General features: G+C 40.1%; 1 protein-coding gene across 1 annotated transcript in view; it reads right to left on the reverse strand.

Moving 5' to 3' along the window:
• Positions 1-22517, reverse strand: part of XPO1 (exportin 1) — a 47256-nt gene that overhangs the window by 19995 nt on the left and 4744 nt on the right. The window contains exons 3-4 of the mRNA XM_062209507.1: positions 17909-18010; positions 14410-14482 (exon numbers count right to left, since the gene is read on the reverse strand). Of these exons, the coding sequence (XP_062065491.1) occupies positions 14410-14482; positions 17909-18010 (175 nt within the window). The remainder of the gene's footprint in view (positions 1-14409; positions 14483-17908; positions 18011-22517) is intronic.

Raw genomic sequence — 22517 nt, forward strand, 5'->3', positions numbered from 1 at the left:
GATCCACCTCCCAGAGTTCCAGGCTCCTGGATTTGGACTGGATGAGCCACAGACATTGCGGCAGTTTGGGGAATAAACGGTACATGAAAGATGTCTCTCTGCATTTCAAATAAATGTTACTACCACCTGCAGTGCCAACATCCCACAGGGGCACCAGTTTGTATCTCTGCTGCTCTACTTCTGATCCAGTTCTCTGTTGGTGTGCCTGGGAAAGCATCAGAGGATGGCCTGGTCCTTGGGCCCCTGCACCCAAATGGGAGATCTGGATGAGGCTCCTGGCTTCAGTCTCAGCTAGCCTGGACCATTGCGGCCATTTGGGCAGTGAACAAGTGGATGGAGAATCCTCTCTCTCTTCTCTACCTCTGCCTTTCTTCCTCTGTAACTTTGATATAAATAAATGAAATTAAAAACAAAAACATTGGCCGGCGCCGTGGCTCAACAGGCTAATCCTCCGCCTTGCGGCGCCGGCACACCAGGTTCTAGTCCCGGGCGGGGCACCGATCCTGTCCCGGTTGCCCCTCTTCCAGGCCAGCTCTCTGCTGTGGCCAGGGAGTGCAGTGGAGGATGGCCCAAGTGCTTGGGCTCTGCACCCCATGGGAGACCAGGAGAAGCACCTGGCTCCTGCCATCGGAACAGCGCGGTGCGCCGGACGCAGCGCGCTACCGCGGCGGCCATTGGAGGGTGAACCAACGGCAAAAAGGAAGACCTTCCTCTCTGTCTCTCTCTCTCTCACTGTCCACTCTGCCTGTCAAAAATAATTAAAAAAAAAAACAAAACAAAACAAAACAAAAACAAAAACACTGGGAATTATAGGAACAGTTTAACATAACTCTTTTTAAACTGTGGAAAAAGTTTATAATAATAAAGCCCCACAAAAGGGTTAGTGACCAAACGAAAATCTAATACCTAATTAGTGTTAATATGCATGTTAAGAGAAATGTTGTTTTAAATTACAAATACAATAATGACTAAACCAAAGAGAACCGTTTACATTTTAAAAAGTCAAGTCAACATTAGGCAAAGGGCACAATAAGAACTGTTGCAGGTAAGATATAGAAATGAATGCTAAAACTAACTGGCAAACCTTAGAAGAAAAGTAGGGTATCTTTATAGTGTCAAATTGATACATATATTCTCCCAAGAAATACATCAAATACAATGGGAAAATATGTAAAAAGAAAACCCAGTAGGAACTCATATAGCTTATCATAACTTCTATAGCTTAATTATAAATGAGTGATAAAACACACTGACAACATGTATTACAACGGACTGTAAGGCCATTAACACTTTATTTACTCTTGCTTAAAAAAAAAAAAAAAAAGGTAGAAATCTTGAAAGAAACATCAAAGAAACCCAAACCAAAATACACTCTACAGCCACAACTCATTAGACAAGAACCTGGCAGAGTGGTTAAGTTGCTGTTTGGAATACTCCCATAATCAGAGTCCCTGCCCCACTTCTGAACCAGCTTCCTGCTAACGCACACTGAAGGATGGCTCAGGTACTTGAATCCTTGCCACATTTGTCGAAGACCTGGATTGAGTTCTAGGCTCCTGTCTTCATACAGGCCCAGCCTCAGCCACAAACATTTAGGGAGTAACTAAGAGCATGAAAGATAACTCTTATCTTTCATATTCAGTGAAAATAAATTCCTAAAAAAATTTTTAAAGTTCACAAAGAATACATAAAAAACAAACTAAAACTGGGGCCAGCACTGTGGCGCAGCGGGTTAAAGCCCCGGCATCCCACATGGGCGCAGGTTCGAGACCCGGAAGCCCTTCTTTCGATCCAGCTCTCTGCTATGGCCTGGGAAAGCAGTAGAAGATGCTCCAAGTCCTTGCCCCTGCACCCACGTGGAAGACCAGGAGGAAGCTCCTGGCTTCGGATCTGCGCAGCCCCGGCCGTTGCCGTCATTTGAGTAGTGAACCATCGGCTGGAAGACCTCTCTCTCTCTGTGTAACTCTTTCAAATAAATAAATAAATCTTCAAAAAAGAAAAAAAATAAAACTTTAAAATGAAACAAAACTAAACACAACTCATTAGAACTATGAAGATGTTGAAAAAGAAAAAAAAAAGGAATACAGAATTGGCCAAACACTGAGACAAAGTAACTAAACATAATGTAGACCCCAGTAAAGCTTTAAGAGGACCTGTTCCTAAACACCTGGCTCTCTTTCTCTCTGTCTCTTACAGTCTCCTTCTCCCACTTTTCCATCTACACTCCCTTCCATCTGGTCTGTTGGGCTCCCCCAATAAACACTTTCCCTTAAAAAAAAAAATGTATTGTAGAATATAAAAGGACGTTTGGGAGAAAATGTGAAAAGTAAGAACTACAGTTCAGTTAATATTGAAACAGGGGCCAGCACTGTGGTATAGCAGGCAAAACCGCCACCAGTAGTTCCCACATCCCATATGGGTGCCAGTTCCAGTCCCAGCTGCTCCACTTCCGATCCAGCTCTCTGCAATGGCCTAGGAAAGCAGTAGAAGATGGCCCAAATCCTTGGGCCCCTCCAACCATGTGGGAGACAGAGAAGAAGCCCCTGGCATGGGATCGGCGCAGCTCCAGCCATTGTGGCCATTTGCGGAGTGAACCAGTGGATGGAAGACTTTTTTCTCTCTCTGTGCCTCTCCTCCTCTCTCTGTAACTCTGACTTTCAAATATAACTTAAAAAATTTTTGATGCAATATTAGTATTCTTGGTTTTGACAACTGCACTACAATTATCTAAAGTCCATAATATTAGGAAAAAGTTTATATGGTCTAAGGAAACTCTAGTTTTCAATTTTCCTGAAAATATTGCTTTCAAAGATTATTTGAGGGGCCGGTGCTATGGCGCAGCAGGTTAATGCCCTGGCTTTAAGCATCGGCATCCCATATGGGCACAGGTTCGAGACCCGGCTGCTCCTCTTCCGATCCAGCTCTCTGCTCTGGCCTGGGAAAGCAGTAGAAGATGGCCCAAGTGTTTGGGCCCCTACTACCCACAAAGGAGATTGGGATGAAGCTTCTGGCTCCTGGTTTCAGCCTAGCCAGTGCTGGTCCCTTTGTGGTCATCTGGAGAGTGAACCAGATAGATCTCTCCCTCTCTCTCAGTAACTCAAGCCTTTCAAATAAATAAATCTTGATTTTTTTCCCCAAGGAATTCATGTACCAAACAACAGTGCCCAAGGGCCAATTAGTCTCACTATGGATCAAAAAAATCAACCTCCAAAAGCTGTAGACTAAATTTTTTTTTTTTTGACAGGCATGGTTAGATAGAGAGAGAGAGAGACAGACAGACAAAAAGAAAGGTCTTCCTTCTGTTGGTTCACCCCCCAAAATGGCCAGCGTACTGCGCCGACCTGAAGCCAGGAGCCAGGTGCTTCCTCCCGGTCTCCCATGCGGGTGCAGGGCCCAAGCACTTGGGCCATCCTCTACTGCCTTCCCGGGCTACAGCAAAGAGCTGGACTGGAAGAGGAGCAACCGGGACTAGAACCCGGGGAGCCAGCACTGCAGGCGGAGGATTAGCCTAGTGAGCTGTAGCGCCGGCCTAAATCTTATCAACTAATTTAATTGTGGTGCTGCAAGGTGTTAGGCACAGAGGTTAAGATGCACTGGGGCACCAACAACACACATCACAGTGCCAGTTCAAGTACCAGCTAGTCCACTTCTGGTTCAACTCCCAAGGTACGTAAGATGCCCCAAGTCCTTTGGGCCCCTGCCACCCATCTTAGACAGTGTTAAAGACTCCTAGTTTTGGCCTAGCCCAGCCCCAAATATGGCAGGCGCTAGGAAAGTAAACCAGTAGTTCCAGGATCTCTTTCAAATAAACTAAACTTTAAAAACAAAAACACAAAATTAAACTTATGGTTTTGAACTTGTGAACAGATTTACAGAGAACCGCAAAAAATACATCCTCTTTTATAACCCACAACGCACTGATCAGTATTTTCTTGCCACAGTGCCAGTCCACAGTATGAGTTTTGACACATACAAGAAGGAACAGGATGCCTAACAGTCAAATAGGACTGAAGACTTGAAAAAAAAATCTTAAAGCATAAGACATGAGAAAAAAAACAGCCACCCCTGCACCTATGCAGACATTTGGGAGAGCTAACCAGAAGCTGGAAGACCTCTATCATTCTGCCTTTTCAACAAAATAAATAATTTTTATAAAATACAGAAACAAAAAAAGTTAAACAGCCCATATAAATTCGCATCTGAGTACTGTTATCTTCAGCTAACTATAAAGATAAGAAATAAAGAAATCCCATCTTGACTTACAAGATACACATCATCTTCCACGGCAGTTAAGACTTTTGTCTCTTAGGAATGCCTTGCAAGTACTGCATACATAATGACAGGGTCAGAGATATACAGATGTGTTACTAATCCTGATCTTTATCATGAATAGGATTCACCAAACCCCTTTAAAATACTGAGAACAAGCTACTTTTAAATACTACATGCCAATGGTGTCATATTCCTATGGAAGCAAAAAGTCCTACTTTTAAAATTTAAGTCATTAAATTCTTTTTAAGATTTTTATTTTTTATTTGAGAGGTAGAATTACAGACAATGAGAGGGAGAGACAGAGAAAAAGGTCTTCCTTCTGTTGGTTCACTTTCCAAATGGTCACAATGGCCAGTGCTGCACAGATCTGAAGCCAGGAGCCAGGTACTTCTTTCCAGGGTCCCATGCGGGTGCAGCAAATACTTGGGCCATTTTCCAATGCTTTCCAGGCCACAGCAGAGAAATGGACTGGAAGAGGAGCAGCTGGGACTAGAACCAGCTCCTATATGGGATGCCAACGCTTCTGGCGGAGGATTAACCTACTGCGCCAAGGTGCCAGCCCCTAAGACATTAATTTCACATTAGACTATTTTCCTGCCATTAATTGTAATGCAGTTAGGAAAAATTCTGTATTTGGTTGAGAAAAATGCATTTATAAACAAATTATTAAAATGTAAATTAAAAAAGTAGCACATTCCAACTCCTATCCCTCACAAAAGCTAGTTATTGTATCCAACGAAAACAAGTCTGGGATGGGTGTTTGCCCAGTTGGTAAGCCACTGATTTTGATACCTGTATCCCACATCAGACTATCCGGGTTTCATACCCAATTCTGGCAGCCAGTGGTGATGTCTCAAATAGTTGGTAGCCTGCTACCTATGAGAGAGAGCTGGATTGAGTTCCTGGTTTCCAGCTTTAACCTAATACAGTAGTGGTTGTTGTGGGCGATGAGCCAGTGGATGAGAGCTCTTACTCTGATTTTCAAATAATTTATAATTTTTCAAAAAGAAAACCATAGCACATTATCACCAACATACAATCCAGTCTCAACTAGAAATATTCCAAGTACTCTTTAGAGATCTGCTTACTGTAGGATACACAAAAATGTAAATTTAGCCTATTTTTCAAACAACAGCACTTATAGTTTAAAAACTTATTACAAACATCTGTCCATGTAAACCACCAGTATTTTTTATTTTATTTATTTTTTTATTTTTGACAGGCAGAGTGGACAGTGAGAGAGTGAGAGAGTGAGAGAGAGAGAAAGGTCTTCCTTTTACCGTTGGTTCACCCTCCAATGGCCGCTGCGGCCGGCGCATCTCGATGATCCCACGGCAGGAGCCAGGTACTTATCCTGGTCTCCCATGCGGGTGCAGGGCCCAAGCACTTGGGCCATCCTCCACTGCACTCCCGGGCCATAGCAGAGAGCTGGCCTGGAAGAGGGGCAACCGGGACAGAATCCGGTGCCCCGACCGGGACTAGTACCCGGTGTGCCGGTGCCGCAAGGCGGAGGATTAGCCTGTTGAGCCATGGCGCCAGCCAAACCACCAGTATTAATCTTAAGACATGTCCAAGGGAATGCAGATTACTATTCCTGCACTTTACTCAGTATGAGAACAAACAGCAAAACAGACATAAATCTATGGCAAGAGTCCTTGTTCTAGGGATCCCATAGACAGGCTAAAAGCAAACTATCTTTTGTTACCTGCATATATGGTAAATAAGAGGGAGGAACAGATCTCTGAAATATTCATCACTTTTTTAAAAAGAATATTTAGTGGTATAGCTGGTAAAACCGCTGCCTGCATCTTAAAAAAATACTTAATTAGGGCCTGCGTTGCAGCACTTACAATCCAGTGCCCTGCAAACATGCCTGGGGAACAGCAGAAGAGTGCTAGGGCTCCTGCATGCATGTGGGAGACACAGATGAAGGTCCTGACTTCAGTATGGCACAGCCCCAGATCTGTGGCTATTTGGGGAGTGAACCAGTGAATGGAAGACCTCTGTCTCTCTCTTTAACTGTCTTTCAAATAAATAAATAACAATCTTTAAAAACACAATAAAAAAAATTTGAGACACAGACCAATCTATGCACTCCCACTGGCTGGTTCACATTCCTAATGCTGGCATCAAGCCAAGCCTAAGACATGGGCATAAAAGACCAACTACTTGAGCCATCATCACTTGCTGCCTCCCAGGGGCACATTAGCAGAAAGCTGGAACTAGGAGTAGACCTGCGACTCAAACCCAGGCATTCTGCCATGAATGTAGGTGTCCCAATCGATGTCTTCGATAGCTATGACAAAGAGCTGCTCTCATTTTTCCTTTTTTAAAGTTAAAAAGTTTTATTTATTCATTCATTTGAGAAAGGTGGGGGAGGAGGGAGATAGAACACACATCTGCTGTTGCACCCCCAAATACCCATAATATAAAATGCTCACAGTTAGGCCAGGCCAAAGCTGAGAGCCAGGACCTCAAACTTGGTCTGCGGGCTGGCAGAGACCTAACCACTTGGGTCTTCATCTCCTGCCTCCTGGGTTTGCAAACACCAAGTAGCCACAGTCAGTCAAGAACTGAACCCAGGTACTCCAATATATGATGCACGCATTCAGCATCGTCAAAGGTGAAAAAGAACTCAAACATCCATCACGAAATGAATAAAGATGTGATATTATTCAGTCATTTAAAAAGAGTGAAGTTCTGATATGTTCTAACATGTATGAATTTTGAAAACTAAGCAAAATAATGTCAAATAAGACATGAAAAACAGGCGAACTCACGGACAAAATAGGAATTACTTAGGCTTCAGAGACAAGGATAACTTTGAGATAGTTATTAATGTGTACTGTTTCCATCTCATAAAACAACTCCCAAACACAGTGATAATGGCTATACAATACTATAAATGTGAATAATGTGATAACACTCAATCTTACACACATTAAACCTAGTAGCTAAGACCCCAGTTGAGATGCCCACCTCCTACATCAGAGTACTGGGGTCTGATGCTCAGCTCTGGCTCCTATCTCTTGCTTCATGCTAGTATAGATGCAAGGAGGCAGTGATGATAGCCCAAAATATTGGTTGGTTTCCTGCCACTCATGTGGGAGACCTGAATGGGACTTCTAACTTCTAGCTGTTGTGAAAAGAAAATGGGAGCTCACTTACCCTCTCTCCCTCCCACTTTCTCTTCAGGAGATAATGGAACCACTACAGTTTAATACAGTACCAACAAATAATCAGAAATTAAAACTGAACAAAAACCAAAAAAACCCACCACTTAAAATCTTATATTCTGAAATACCACAAAACATTGCTACAATGAAAGAAAACCTACATAAATGAAGGGATACAGTGCTCATAGACCAAATATTTTTGTTAGGATGTCAGTTTTCTCCAAACAGACCTACAGTTCCAAAGTAATCAATTGAAATTTCTGCAAAAATTTTTTTGTAATTTTCCAGCTTAATGTAAAAACCCTTATATGAAGGCAAATGACCAGCAGTCATTTCAAGCCTTACTTTAGAAAGCAAGAGAGTAATTTGGCCTCAAGACAGAAGAATGCAAGGGAGGAAGAGAAACAGACACACAAGGGACCTTCAAAAAATTTCTGTGAAACAAATATATTGAAAAAACTATGGGCCGGCGCTGCGGCTCACTAAGCTAATCCTCCGCCTACGGTGCCAGTACCCCGGGTTCTCGTCCCGGTTGGGACGCCAGATTCTGTCCCGGTTGCTCCTCTTCCAGTCCAACTCTCTGCTGTAGCCCGGGAAGGCAGTGGAGGATGGCCCAAGTGCTTGAACCCTGCACCCACATGGGAGACCAGGAGGAAGCACCTGGCTCCTGGCTTCGGATTGGTGCAGCGCCAGCCGTAGTGGCCATTTGGGGGGTGAACCAATGGAAGGAAGACCTTTCTTTCTGTCTCTCTCTAACTCTGCCTATATTAAAAAAAAAAAGTGTGAATTTCAATTTTTGCATAAAGATAAATTTTGTTCATTTTCCTACGATCTTCGAAGTATGGGAGGGAGACAAACAAAAATAATCTTACCAATAAATGGTAATCTTATCAAAAAAATCAAATACCAAGTGTAAAAAATGATTCTGGAACCCTCCATCACATCATATGCAAAAACTAAAAGGAATCTCAGACCTTAATGCAAGGGCTAAAACTACTGTAATCTTAGCAGAAAATAAAGTCTTAGTGACCTTAGGCAAAGATTTCTCAACACACACACACATACGCAAGAGGGGAAAAAAATAAACATTAAAATTAAAAACTTTAGTTCTTCAGGAGACACCTTTTAAGAAAAGCAATGTAGGAACTGTGGAGTAATGGGTTAAGCCACTGCTTAGGAGCACCTGGTTAGAGTCCCAGCTACCACACCTGGAAAGCGGCAGATGATGGGCCAGGTTTCAGCCACCATGTGGGAGACCCAGGTACAGTTCTTGGCTCCTGGCATCAGACTGTACTCATCCCAGCTGCTATGGACATTTGGGGAGTGAACCAGAACGAAGATTTCCCTCTGTCTTCTGTTACTTAGCCTTTAATAAATATTTGTTTTTTTGTGTGAAGATTTATTTATTTGAGAGTCAGAGTTACACACAGAGAAGAGAGGCAGAGGTCTTCCAAACAATGGTTCACTCCCCAATTGGCTGCAATGGCCGGAGCTGCGCAGATCTGAAGCTAGGAGCTTCTTCTGGGTCTCCCACGTGGGTGAAGGGGCCCAAGGACTTGGGCAATTTTCTACTGCTTCCCCAGGCCATAGCAGAGAGCTGGATTGGAAGAGGTGCAGCCAGGACTAGAACCGATGCCCATATGGGATGCCGGTACTTCAGGCCAGGGCTTTAACCCACTGCACCACAGCACCGGCACCCCTCAAAAAGACTGTTTTCAAAAAAATTTTAAATTGAAAACAAATTTCAGGGGAATCTGATACTAGTACACAGTACCTGGTGAAACACAGGTATTTCCTAGAAAAAGGTGGCACACACATGCTATTTATTGACACTCAGCACTCAGAAGTTTGGGCTATAAATATTAAGTTCAATCCCCAAAACCTTACACCACAGTAAAGACTCAAAGAGGTAAAATAATTTACCTCAGGCTATCATTGCAAAAAAGAGCACTAAACAAAACTTTCTGGATGATTAACTTGTATATGTTAACTTCCTAAATGAAGACATGCAACTGTACAACTCTGAAACTTTAATGGTCCAATTGTTTTCTTTTTTAAAGATTTATTTATTTGAAAGGCAAGAGGTACAGAGAGGCAGAGGCAAAGGCAGTGAGAGAGAAGTCTTTCATCCGCTGGTTCACTCCCCAGATGGCTACAACGGCTGCAGCTGTGCCAATCCAAAGCCAAGAACCAGCAGTTTCTTCCAGATTTCCCACATAGGGGCCCAAGGACTTGGGCCATCTTCCACTTCTTTCCCAGGCCAAAGCAGAGAGCTGGATTAGAAGTGGAGCAGCCAGGACTTGAACTTTCCCCCATAAGGGATGCCAGCACTGCAGGCAGTGCTTTACTCTCTACGCTACAGCACCGGCCCCACCAACTGTTTCTAACATTCAAGCTTCCAACCATGACTTCAAAAAATCCAAATCACTTTGAATTTTTCCCATAAATTTTCCAATCCTTTGTTCTGTCAGCAAGTTTCTATCTAATAAAATGAAATGACCTCTCTTATGTTACCAGATTAAAAAATGACTCACTGGTTTAAATAAAAAGTACAAACACATGTGCATACAAAATTTATTTATTAATTTAAAAGGCAGAAGGAGAGGTCTCCCATCCACTGGTTCAAACCCTAAATGCCTGCCAACAGCTGGGGCTCGGCCATTCTGAAAGGCATGAGCCAGGAACTCAATCCAGGTCTCCCAAGGTACACAATAACAGGAAGCTGGAATTGGAACAGGAGCTAGGATGTAAACCTAGAACCTCAATATGGGACCATCCCAAGTAGTTGCCTTAACTGCTGCACCTAATATCTACCCTTAGATTCAGCTTCTGTGAATAAGAGACACTCTCCTGCCACTTCTTTATGGTTTGAATTTCCTAACCACATTCTATTTTTATGAAGGAAGAAGGGATTACCTGGATCATAACTCAAAGAGTCTACACCATTGGCAGTCACAATGCCTTTAATACTTCAATGAACAGCTACCACTCCTTATTCAAATTTTTTCTATTTCATGTATTTAAAATTTCATGTGACCTTCTTTAAGTCAAAAACATTTACTCAAGATGGCACTTAGCCTAGAAGTTAAGATATTTACATCCCCCTTCAGAGTGCCTGGGTTCAATGCCAGGCTCTGGCTCTAGCTTCCTGCCAATACAGACCCTGGGAGACAGTATAGTAACTCAAGTAATTAGATCTCTACCACACTCATAAAGACCTAGATTGCATTTCCAGCTCCTGGCTCCTGGCTCCAGTGTCTTCCTAAATTGCCATTGTCATAGGAGTGTACCAAGCAGCAGATGGCAGCTCTGTCTCAAAGATAAATGGGGGCAGCCGGCGCCGTGGCTCATTAGGCTAATTCTCTGCCTGTGGCACCAGCACTGTCCCGGCTGCTCCTCTTCCAGTCCAGCTCTCTGCTAAGTCCTTGGGCCCTGCACCTGCATGGGAGACCAGGAGGAAGCACCTGGCTCCTGGCTTCGGATCGGCACAGCTCCGGCAGTAGTGGCCATTTGGGCAGTGAACCAACAGAAGGGAGACCTCTCTCTCTCTCTTACTGTCTATCACTCTACCTGTCAGATAAATTAAAAAAAAAAAAAAAAGGAAGAAAGAAAAGATAGAGGGGCCAGTGTTGTCATGTTGTAGGTAAAGCTACCATCTGCATCGTTGGCATCCCACACGGGGGCCAGTTTATGTCCCAGCTGCTCCACTTCTGCTCCAGCTACCTGTTAATGGCCCGGGAAAAGCAGTGCACAATGGTTCAAGTGTTTGGGGCCCTACATGAAGCTTCTTTCTGGCTTCTATCTGACCTTCTTGTGGCCATCTGGGGAGTGAACCAGCAGATTTCGCTCGTCCTCCCTCCTGCCTCTGTTTCAAATAAATACATAAATCTTTAAAAAAATAAAGTGAAATAAAGCATTTAAAATATAAAAAAAATTAGAGTATTTGGCCTATAACTTACCTAAAGAAATAGTCCTTTTAAAGAATATGAGAGATAAAATTATATACACACATCTATGAGTACTTCATATTGTTCACAGAAAAAGCATATTATGAAAAACCTATGCAGAGCTCAAAAAAATTCTACTAAAATATTTATTTATTTATTTGAAAGGCAGAGGCAGAGAGAGAGAGAGAGAGAGAAGACATCTACCAACTGCTTCACTCCCCAAATGGCCTCAATGGCCAGAGCTGGGATGATCCAAAGCCAGGAGCCAGGAGCTTCTTCTGGGTCTCCCACACGGGTGCCGGAGCCCAATTACTTGGGTCATCTCCTACTGCTTTCCCACGCCATAGCAGAGAGCTAGATTAGAAATGGAGCAGCTGGGACTTGAACCAGTGCCCTTATTGGATGCCAGCACTGCAGGTAGCAGCTTTTTACCCACTATGCCACCCAACTAGACTAAATTACCAGCTCCTGGCATTGATTCTCTCACCCCCACACGAGGCATATATACGGGGAGGAAAACAGTGGATGGCAGCACTCTGACACATGGGGTTTCTCTATTTTGCAAATGACTTGGACTTAAAAAATAGTAAAATGATAGAAAAAACACTTCAGGCTGGTGCTGCGGCTCAATAGGCTAATCCTCCGCCTATGGCGCTGGCACCCTGGGTTCTAGTCCCAGTCGGGGCGCCAGATTGTGTCCCAGTCGCTCCTCTTCCTGTCCAGCTCTCTGCTGTGGCCCGGGAAGGCAGTGGAGGATGGCCCAAGTCCTTGGGCCCTGAACCCACATAGGAGACCAGGAGAAAGCACCTGACTCCTGGCTTCGGATTGGCGCAGTGCACCGGCCACAGCAGCCACTGGAGGGTAAATCAATGGTAAAAAAGGAAGACCTTTCTGTCTCTCTCTCACTGTCCACTCTGTCCAAAAAAAAAAAAAAAAAAAAAAAACTGCCATAGATACTTCAGTATCTCTTGGGGGACACTTGGGGGGCCATGGCCAAAGTTAAATTTGTGGCTCACATCACATGTATAAAACAGCAGTAAAGGTAGGCTGGCGCCGCGGCTCAATAGGCTAATCCTCCACCTTGCGGCGCTGGCACACCGGGTTCTAGTCCCGGTCGGGGCATCGGATTCTGTCCCGGTTGCCCCTCTTCCAGGCCAGCTCTCTGCTGTGGCTCAGGAGTGCAGTGGAGGATGGCTCAAGTGCTTGGGCCCTGCACCCCATGGGAGACCAGGAGAAGCACCTGGCTCCTGCCTTCGGATCAGCGAGATGTGCCGGCCGCAGTGGCCACTGGAGGGTGAACCAACGGCAAAAAGGAAGACCTTTCTCTCTGTCTCTCTCTCACTGTCCACTCTGCCCATCAAAAAAAATAATAATAATAATAAAAAAACCAGCAGTAAAGGAACATGAAGGGATACCAAAAATCCCTGAAGAGTAAAGATGATGTTTTGAAGGATCTTTTTAGGTCATAATCAAATTGTAGTTATTAATTTCTCAACAGATATAAAATATGATCTAAAATGGTTTCAAACTATAAAAAACATTTAAAGTAATGGTTTAACTTCTTGGGAGGAAGGGAGACAGCATTCTTAACCTATGGCCTATAGATTTTTATGGCCACTGAAATTCTTGTCTCACTCACCTCTCAATGTACTAAAAAGATTTCAAAGTTTAAGTCAGACTACCTGAGTAAACATCCAAGTTACTACCCTATCATAAAGACAACATGAGAAAGTAGGTAAATGACAACATGTTGAAGATTAATAATTAAAGGGCCCTATTTTAAATGAAAATTCCAGCAGAAGTAACATATCATTACAAAGTTCTGGGGCCAGTGCTGTGGCATAGCAGGTAAAGCTGCTGCCTTTAGTGCCAGCATTGCATATGGGAATCAGTTCACATACCAGCTGCTCCACTTCCAATCCAGCTCTCTGCTGCGGCCTGGGAAAGCAGCAGACATTGGCCCAAGTGCTTGAGCCCCTGCACCTGTATGAGAGACCCGGAAGAAACTCCTGGCCCCTGTCTTCGGATTGGCCTGGCTCCAGCTGTTATGGCCACTTGGGGAGTGTACCAGTGGGTGGAAAGATTCCCCCCTACCCCGCCTCTCTGTAACTCTGCCTTTCCAGTAATATATATTAAAAAAAAAAAAAAAAAAAAAACACACACACACAAAAAACAAATCCACACACAGTCTACTCATTATCTTTCACAGCTAAATAAATATATATAAAGGGCAGCATGAGACGACTGAAAATTTACCATGGAATTCTGAGAGATCAACCTTATCCTCAAGTTTTTTTTTTCTTCTGAAACTTATTTGATAAACCAAAGTGACAGAGAGATCTTTCATCTGTTTGCTGGCTTACTCCCAAGTGCCCACAACAGCCAAGGCTGAGCCAGGAATGGGCCAGACCCAAGTCAAGAGCCAGAAGCTCCATCCACGTTCATCCTGTGGACGCCAGGAACCCAAGATGTCAGGCCATAATCTTATGCTTCCCATGCACATTAGCAGGGAGCTGGATTAGAAGTAGAGGCAGGACATTCCAGGCACTCTAATATGGGATACAGGCATCCTAAGCAGTGCCTTAACCCACTGTTTTACAACACCTGCCATGCCAACATGCCAGCCACTCAGGTTTCTTAAACTAGGACAATTTTTGCCAAGGTAGTATAGAAAGAAAAGTTAAATAGCTAAAAAAGTTAAAAGTTAAATAAATTCTTATTTTAGCAGTCCAGCTCTCATAGGCATCCTGAAAATGGAAAAAGTAAAAAGTCTTATGATTTTATGTATTTAGTTTCCCTGGTGACATATTAAATTTACATATTATTCTATATAATATAGTTCACAATTAAATAAAACCTACCTTGCCCTATGATGAAAGTAGTAATCTCCATTAAATAGCAAACTACTAAAGTTCTATTTCTATCACCCAAACACTCAATTGTAATAATATTAAAAATAATAAAAACAGGAATAATAAAATGTTCAGTCTATAGTTGCTTAAATATTTTCCTACCTTCACACTGGTTTCTCGGAAGAATCTTCCACCTTGTTTTTATCACGTTTTCCAAAATTTGTAGTCCATAATACTGAAAATTGGACAATAGAAGTATGTGAATATATTGCTATAGGACTGGCAACGCTCAGGATTCACAAATGGACAGACATTTACACATTCACATCTAAAGTTTCAAAAACAATAGGCTACCAAGTTTAATTACATATATTAAACAAGGATCTATTCACCCATATACTGAGTTTTCATGCATTTTCCTCATTTTACTGTTTACTACTCTATGTAACGTCCTGCTGTTTATACATGCTCACACCAGGAGGAAAAAATAAATAGAAAGCCCTTTAGCAGCCAAATGGGCTTATCTGTAGAAGAAGAAACAGCAGCCAGATATGAATTCACAGCATAAATGACTGCCCATAGGCTCACGTACTTTTACACGACCAGGCTCCTAAAAATTTAGCAGTTTGGATGCTATCAAGCTTCCTACCATCCTCAAGGAGTTGTAAGCTTTTGGTCAAATGTTAAAGTATTGCCACAGATACTTTCTATACAAAGGGTTTATAAGCATCACTGGTGTGTTATTTAAGGAGCAGCAAGACAACCCATGGGTTTATTTTAAATTTATTCCCACCCTTATAGTTGCTATTTCTACTAATTTAAAGATAAACTTTTATGCACAGTCAAAATATTACACAAATCCATGTTGCAATCTGTATCTACCTTTCAGGTATTCCTTCCTAAATACAAAAGTTGTAACTGAAAGTATAAAACAAAGTTTTAAAAAAAGAGATACCACTTCCAGGCCATTTTGTCCCTCCTGCTGATTACTCACTCTAAACAGTCAACAATGTTTACAAGAATTTACAATACTCCAAGAGTCACTACTTAAAATTGTAACTATGACCAATTAGCGTGGATAGGCAGGAGGAAGAAAAAGGACAAAAATGTGGTAAATTTCAACTGTAACAATTAGGGAAGAATCAGCTACAATACCTGAAAGGTAAACTCACTGATATAGACATATAACCTCAGATTGCAAGTTTTGGCTGAGAATAAGAGTTCATCTTTAAAATGGTTAGTCATTACACAATAAAATAGGAGCATTAGTATTTCAACCAAAGGGATCATGTGAATGCTCATTTTATCCAAAGCACAATATAGACTGTCCCAAACTACATTGTGCTCAAACAGTGAATGTTTTTGCTGTTTTCTTTCATTTTAACATTTCATACTTTTCAGGAAAATTTTGCCATTTCAACTGAAATCCTATATTTGCAGAACATTCCTTAAAGACTTATAAAATAAAAACAAGGCCAAAGTAAAATTCTGAAATTACAAATTTGATACCATTAAAAAGTTTCATAATCAGCAGTAAATAGTGAAGCTTTCTATCTATAAGTCTAGTTATCAGAAATGTAAATAAACAGCCAAAAATAAAACAAAAACCCCAAAGTTTCTGATTCATTGAAATTCCAATTTTATAGGCACAAAATCAGATTGTCAAAGGTTTAATAAGTCAAAGCAGTGTACTGCTTATTACATTGAATCTTTTCTCTTCCTAATATTTAATCAATTAAAGACTCTGAAAACACTAACCAGTTAGAAATGACAATCTTCAAGATAAATTTCTCCTTCCTCAATCAAAATTACCTTTTAAAAACTATTTCTTTATTGCTAACTTGCATTCATTTACTTCTTTTTTACTGTCTGATACTGTTATCTCAAACATCTATTTACTAACCTCTATACCTTTCTCAAACTATAAAAAGGTAGTGTAAGCTCACTGAAGGCATAAATCATATTTCATCTTTCTGTCAAGAAGGTTGAGCTAGGGAGCACAGTAAAAGCTTCACATAAATTAGGTAAAAGAATACAAATACCTCCATCATAATATCCTAAACCCAACCTCTCTTGGACATAAAGACTCTCTGCATATGAAACCAAACAGAGAATTCACATCCCTTTGAAAGAATTATTTTTGTTCAAAAATATGAAATGACAGCCAAATCCGAACGTCAATGATAAATGACTACTTTGGAAACATCCATAAATAATCCAAACCTTCTAAAGAATTACACTTCTGTTTTACATGTCAGAACTTGAGAATCCACTGCTGAGTTATGAAGATGAGGGACAGGTAACAGCAAAGACTAAATGAAAAATAAATGCATGAAATGATCCCTATGGTAGAAATTTCTACTGAGCCCTTAAAAATACTTATTTTATGCATTGAATTCCCCTTTCCCCTCCCACCACCCATGAAACAAAAACAATTGATGAACAGAATTCAGTTAAAGGGAATCAAAAGGGTAGACCTTGTGGAGGCCTGCCGTCAAAGCCTAGCTGTGTCAGTTGCACAGGAAGACACCCCTTTTCTTCCTATTACAAGCAATCAACATAATGGAACATTATGATTAATATCAGGTAGTGTTAACATCTTTAAAGAAAAAAAAAATGATTGCATAAAAGCCAAATGTCATAGTGCATAAATTTAGCACCAAATCATTTGTAATTTATGTAAATTGAAGAATTCTTTACCTGTTGCTTTCTTTCTGTTCCTCTAATCATCTCATTTTTCACAAGACAAATTTGAGATTTTAAAAATACTGTTGATAAATCAACTTAAACATTAGTAATGTCTGTCAGTATAAAAAGCAAAATTTACCAGGCAAGCAAACAGGCATACACTGTTATGTTACTTAAGGTTAGCACTTTGAGGAAGTTCTGGACTGTAATTTTGCCCTAAAATTTACAAGATGTCAAAACTAATTAATATTTTAAAACTGTTATTTAACACAGTCTGATTTCAGAAACAGATGTGAACATGGCTATGGTCTGTTTTAACACAATGTATATCAAGTGGAAACCTTTTGTGTATTAAACAGAATGCCATGTAGTTCATTTTATTACTTTAAGGCAGTTTAAAGAGAAGCGTGAATCATCAAGCCTAAAACAGTCAAAACACATTTTGATCAACCCTTCTGTTCAAACTTAAGAAAAAAGGACCCGAATTATAACATTTTCAATTGCGAATAAAAACTGAGTGCTGTCCCATTAAAAAACATTGGTACCATGGAGTAAAGTTTTAAGCTGTCCACACAACTTGGTGTTGGAGGTGCCTAGCCTGTATTATATTGATTACTTGCCCAAAATAATTCCTCTGATGTTAGGTTTCATCTCTGAATAACATTCAGAATTTATGCTACTTGAGACTTGTAGACATATTCTACAAAGAAGAAAAAACAAAAAACAAAACAACAACCCAAAAAAAAAAAAAAAAAAAAAAAAGCCACCTTGCATACTAGTCCCAATCTCGAAACTTCATTCATAATTCTTAGGACTATTTGCAAGAATTAATCTTATGTTTAAGACAAAATTTTGAAGTTAACAATATAAAGTGATTTGAGATAACAAATGCTCATATTAAAAATGAGATACCTTCCTCAAAGTTTATGACTGGAAGAAAAAATAATGGATTTTAAAACCACCACTTGCTTACTTTCGTGTTCATATTCTGTGAAAATTCCAAAATTGTGTCGACTCTTGTCCACGCATCAGGATGCTCCTTTAAATGTGTCAGTACTTCTTGAGCCATTCTTTGCTAAAATATTACACAAAAAGATTTTTTAAGCTAACTTGTTCTTTTGAATGATTCATTGCAATTAAAGAGTGAGCAAGGCACAAGTTGTAACACGACATGATTCTATCAACTTCTGGAAACATTCAAGAAATAACAGACTTCTACAGAAACGAGTAAAAGTGTGATAAACATCAATCATAAACTTTAATTATAAAATGAAAAAGTTTATTTCTTTCAAATAGAATAGTCTTTTTTGAGTAAGTCTGGTTTATTTGACATTCTCAAAAATGAATTCAAATTCAGCCAAAGCTAATGAAGCAGAAGTTTTTAGCACTTAACAATCAACATACAACAGTTCCCACCTACTTAAGTTTACAGGGGTATACTCTTGCTTTATGAAAGGTTATCAATGGGCCAGCGCTGTGGCATATCAGGTAAAGCCACTGCCCACAGTGTCAGCATCCCATATGGGCGGCTGGTTCAAGTCCCAGCTGCTCCACTTCCAGTACAGCTCTCTGCTAATGAACCTTGGAAAGCAGCAGATGGCCCATGTACTGGGGCCCCTGAACCCACATGGAAGACCCAGAGACGGCTCCCAGCTCCTGGCTTCAGCCTGGCCCAGCGCTGGCCATTGCAGCCATTTGGGGAGTGAATCAGCAGTTTGAAGATCTTCCTCTCGGCCTCTCTGTAACTCTGCCTTTCAAATAAATAAATAAATCTAAAAAATACCTAAAGTTTTTTTTTTTTTTTTTTGACAGGCAGAGTGGACAGCGAGAGAGACAGAGAGAAAGGCCTTCCCTTTTCCGTTGGTTCACCCCCTAAGTGGTCGCTAAGGCCAGCGCACAGTGTCGATCCAAAGCCAGGAGCCAGGTGCTTCCTCCTGGTCTCCCATGCGGGTGCAGGGCACAAGGACCTGGGCCATCCTCCACTGCCTTTCTGGGCCACAGCAGAGAGCTGGACTGGAAGAGGAGCAACTGGGACAGAATCCAGCGCCCCAACCGGGACTAGCACCCAGGGTGGAGGATTAGCCTAGTGAGCCGTGGCCCGGACCAAAAAAAAAACTTTAACCAAGGGAAACCAAGCCTAAATCCCAAATACCTACAGAAATATACAAAAATGAATTTAATTACAACCTTTTTCAAAAAGATCAACTAAATTTATTTTAACTATACTTTTCCCAGTCTGAAATTCCACTAATTTCATATCAAATCCTATTTATTTTATAAAATATTTCTTTTCCTGCTTTCATATTTTTAAAATGCAAATTTAGAAATAATATAAAGCCTGGAGTCAGGGTTGTGGCGCAGTGGGTTAAGTTGCCATCTCTGACGCTGGCATCCTATACTGGCTGTGTTGGCTAGGGTCCCTGCTTCTAATCCAGCACCCTGCTAATGTACCAGAAAAGGAAGCAGAAGATGGCCCCAGTGTTTGGGCCCTTGCCACCAATGTGGGAGATCTGGATGGAGTCCAGGCTCCCAGCTCTGATCTGGCCCAGCCCTAGACAATGAAACCATCCAACAAATGACCCAGTGGAGGGAAGATCTCTTTGTCTCTCTGCCTTATTTCAAATAAATAAAAATAAGGAAATATTATATCTATCTATCTCATCTAAAATTAACAAATATTAACATATTTACTTTAAAAAAATTTGAATTTACTTTGTCCTTTCTTGTCCATATCTTCACTGCATATGTATGAATTTATGAACAGTTTTATGGCTACCAAATTTTACATTACTAGTATACTGTCAATTTTCTTCTGCAATTTGCTCTTTCCATTCAACATAGTTTTAAAGATCCACCCATGGGAACATTATATACCTAGTTTTTTCTGTACCATTTTAAGCATTTTACCAAAAGCTTTTAATTCTACTGACATTTTTTTTTCAATTAAGCAATAGCCTAATCTTCACTTTCTCACCTTTAAAGGTTATTTCAAAACAATGAGAATTCTAAGCAGGTACTTCTTCTGACACTATCATCATTTATTTCAATCTCAACAAATCATGTTCTTCCCAGTTAGTTGTAACTTTACTCTCTGAAGTTACTTTTTGTATTTGCATCCTTATGTCTTCCTTGCTTTGGCGTAACCCCACCATCCTTACATAACATTCTTTTATTAACTTAAAACCCCAATGGGGTTTTAAAAAAAAGACAAAAGGAACTAAAGAGGGAGAAAATCTAGCATCTCCCTGTGCTACTAACTGAATGGTGAAAGTATTTTAGTTGCTAAGCAATAGATTTAAGAGTTCAAGATACTTTAGCAGAACACAATATTGAAGAAAACATCCAACTCTTCCCCTATCTTTTTTGTCCTCTTGCTGTCTACGTAACTAAAAATAGAAAAATGTTTGTTAACAGAAAGTAGTCCTACTGACAGTGCCAAATATCCCACTACACTACTCATTCAGGCAAAAATTCTGTATATAGATTAAAAACTACCCTTCTAATTCTCCCCTTTCATCTTTAAAAAAAGTTACCTACAGCTGACTTTGAAAGTTTAATTAACATGATAAATTTTGTCATTATCCTGAGATTAGCAAAATCAAATTTAAGAAACTACACCACATATTGAAACAATGAGTTTGTATAACATATGATACATTTTTTCACTACTGCTAAATGTTAAACAGAATGTCTTCCATAAATCAGGTACAGTAAAAGATGTTTTACAAACCTCACTACTAATCTGCCTCTCTTGCAAGGAAGAACATCTGTACATAGGATTCTAGAGCAATGACTGAAGAACTTCCCCAGAATTAAATACACTTCTAACACTAAAAACATGTTTCCCACTTCAGTTCTCTTTTCTTTTGAAATAAGACCTCTCCCGCTCCAGGGAGGTGTTATATGAAAGGCAGACATATTTAGAACATTTAAAGATAGGACTTTTAGCCACCTAAGGAGTTAAATGGCTTTAAGCTCAAAATCTTAATTTCTTCACTTATAACAAGCAATTTACTGATTATTTTTATGCAACTGATTTGTCACATGATATAATTAGACCTAACATTCTTTTTACTTTTGGGAGACTTATCTATTGCCCCTATAAGTAAAAAAACACCTAATCATTTCTCTAATCTTTTTATTAAGTCAACTTTAAAACAAATCATTAAATCTTTTAATATTGTGAAATATTATTAAAAACTTACTAGAATATATTCTCGATAAAATAATCATTAATTCTCAGTTACCAGCCTAGAACACTGGTCTATGTTGGTTTATTCACACTTTTTACATGTTGTGAATTAGGTTAAAGAGTGAAGATTAAACAGAATTAGCAACTCAATCAAGTAAAAAAAAATTAAATATCCTTCTAGTGACTGTAGACTTGAGTCCATTAACAACATTCAAAGCCGAATCCAATCTTACTTCATGCTTTTCAACCTTATTTTCATACTTTCTTCCAGAAACTGCAGCTTTCCATGAATCCATGTTGGAAGGAATGAAGCTAAAAGTTCCATGTTGAATGTATAACATAAGGGAACAACTGTATGACATGTAATATATACCAAAGGAATAACTTTTTCAAGAATATTTTTGGAGATTACATATTGATCAAGTGCCTCCAAGAATATAAACCTGAACTGAAAAACAGAATCAGCAGAGTAATTTTTTTCCACTCACATAAATTCCACAGCCCTTTCTTTTTAGTGCTCTTTTATTGTAAGGAAACTAGTAGTATTAATTTCACAAGATAAAAACAATTATGCTGGGTGTAGGAGGTAAAGCCGTTGGCACCCCCTAGAGGTACAGGTTCAAGTTCTGGCTGCTCCACTTCCAATCCAGCTCCTGCTAATGTGCCTATGAAAGCAGCAAAAAACGGCCCAAGTGTTTGGGCCCCTGCACCACATGGGAGACCAGAAGGAACCTCTTGGCTCCTGGCTTCAGCCTGGTCCAGCCCTGGCCATTGTAGCCATTTGGGGAGTGAACTAGAAGATGGAAGAGCTCTCTAACTCTACCTTTCAAATAAATAAATCTCAAATGCACATTAGTATTTATATGTCATGCATTTTGGATTATCTCTGTAAGATACCATATCCACCTCTGAGGTCTCTAAAAACTATGATAGTGAATATGCATATAAATATCTTGACAATATAAATAGCTCCATATCTACTAGCTGTGTATCATCTAACTAGGAATCTAACATTTTGGCAATGTATCTGTGCTATATTTCACCTTAAAAATCGATTTTTGATCCAACTATAGAAATTTTTACTCATTTAGAGCTGAGTTTAGCTCTGTAAGATAAAGATTCAAGATTGCTCACTTTCTTGTAACACACACAACTTAAAACCACACACATTCTTATCTCACTTATCTTTTAATTGGGTGAGAAAAAATGTTTAATCAAAACATGGCTTATGTATATAATTCTCTACCTTAACAGTAGCACTTTTACAAGGGCACAAAATTCAAACAAAAAAGTACTCTATTAATGGATTTTTAAACAAATATATCCATAAAGTACTTTCATAATTTAAATGCTTCTGAAAAAAGAATCATAAAATCCAAACATACTAAGT

The sequence above is a fragment of the Lepus europaeus genome, chromosome 13, assembly GCF_033115175.1.
Source record: "Lepus europaeus isolate LE1 chromosome 13, mLepTim1.pri, whole genome shotgun sequence".
In the NCBI taxonomy this organism is placed as follows: domain Eukaryota; kingdom Metazoa; phylum Chordata; class Mammalia; order Lagomorpha; family Leporidae; genus Lepus; species Lepus europaeus.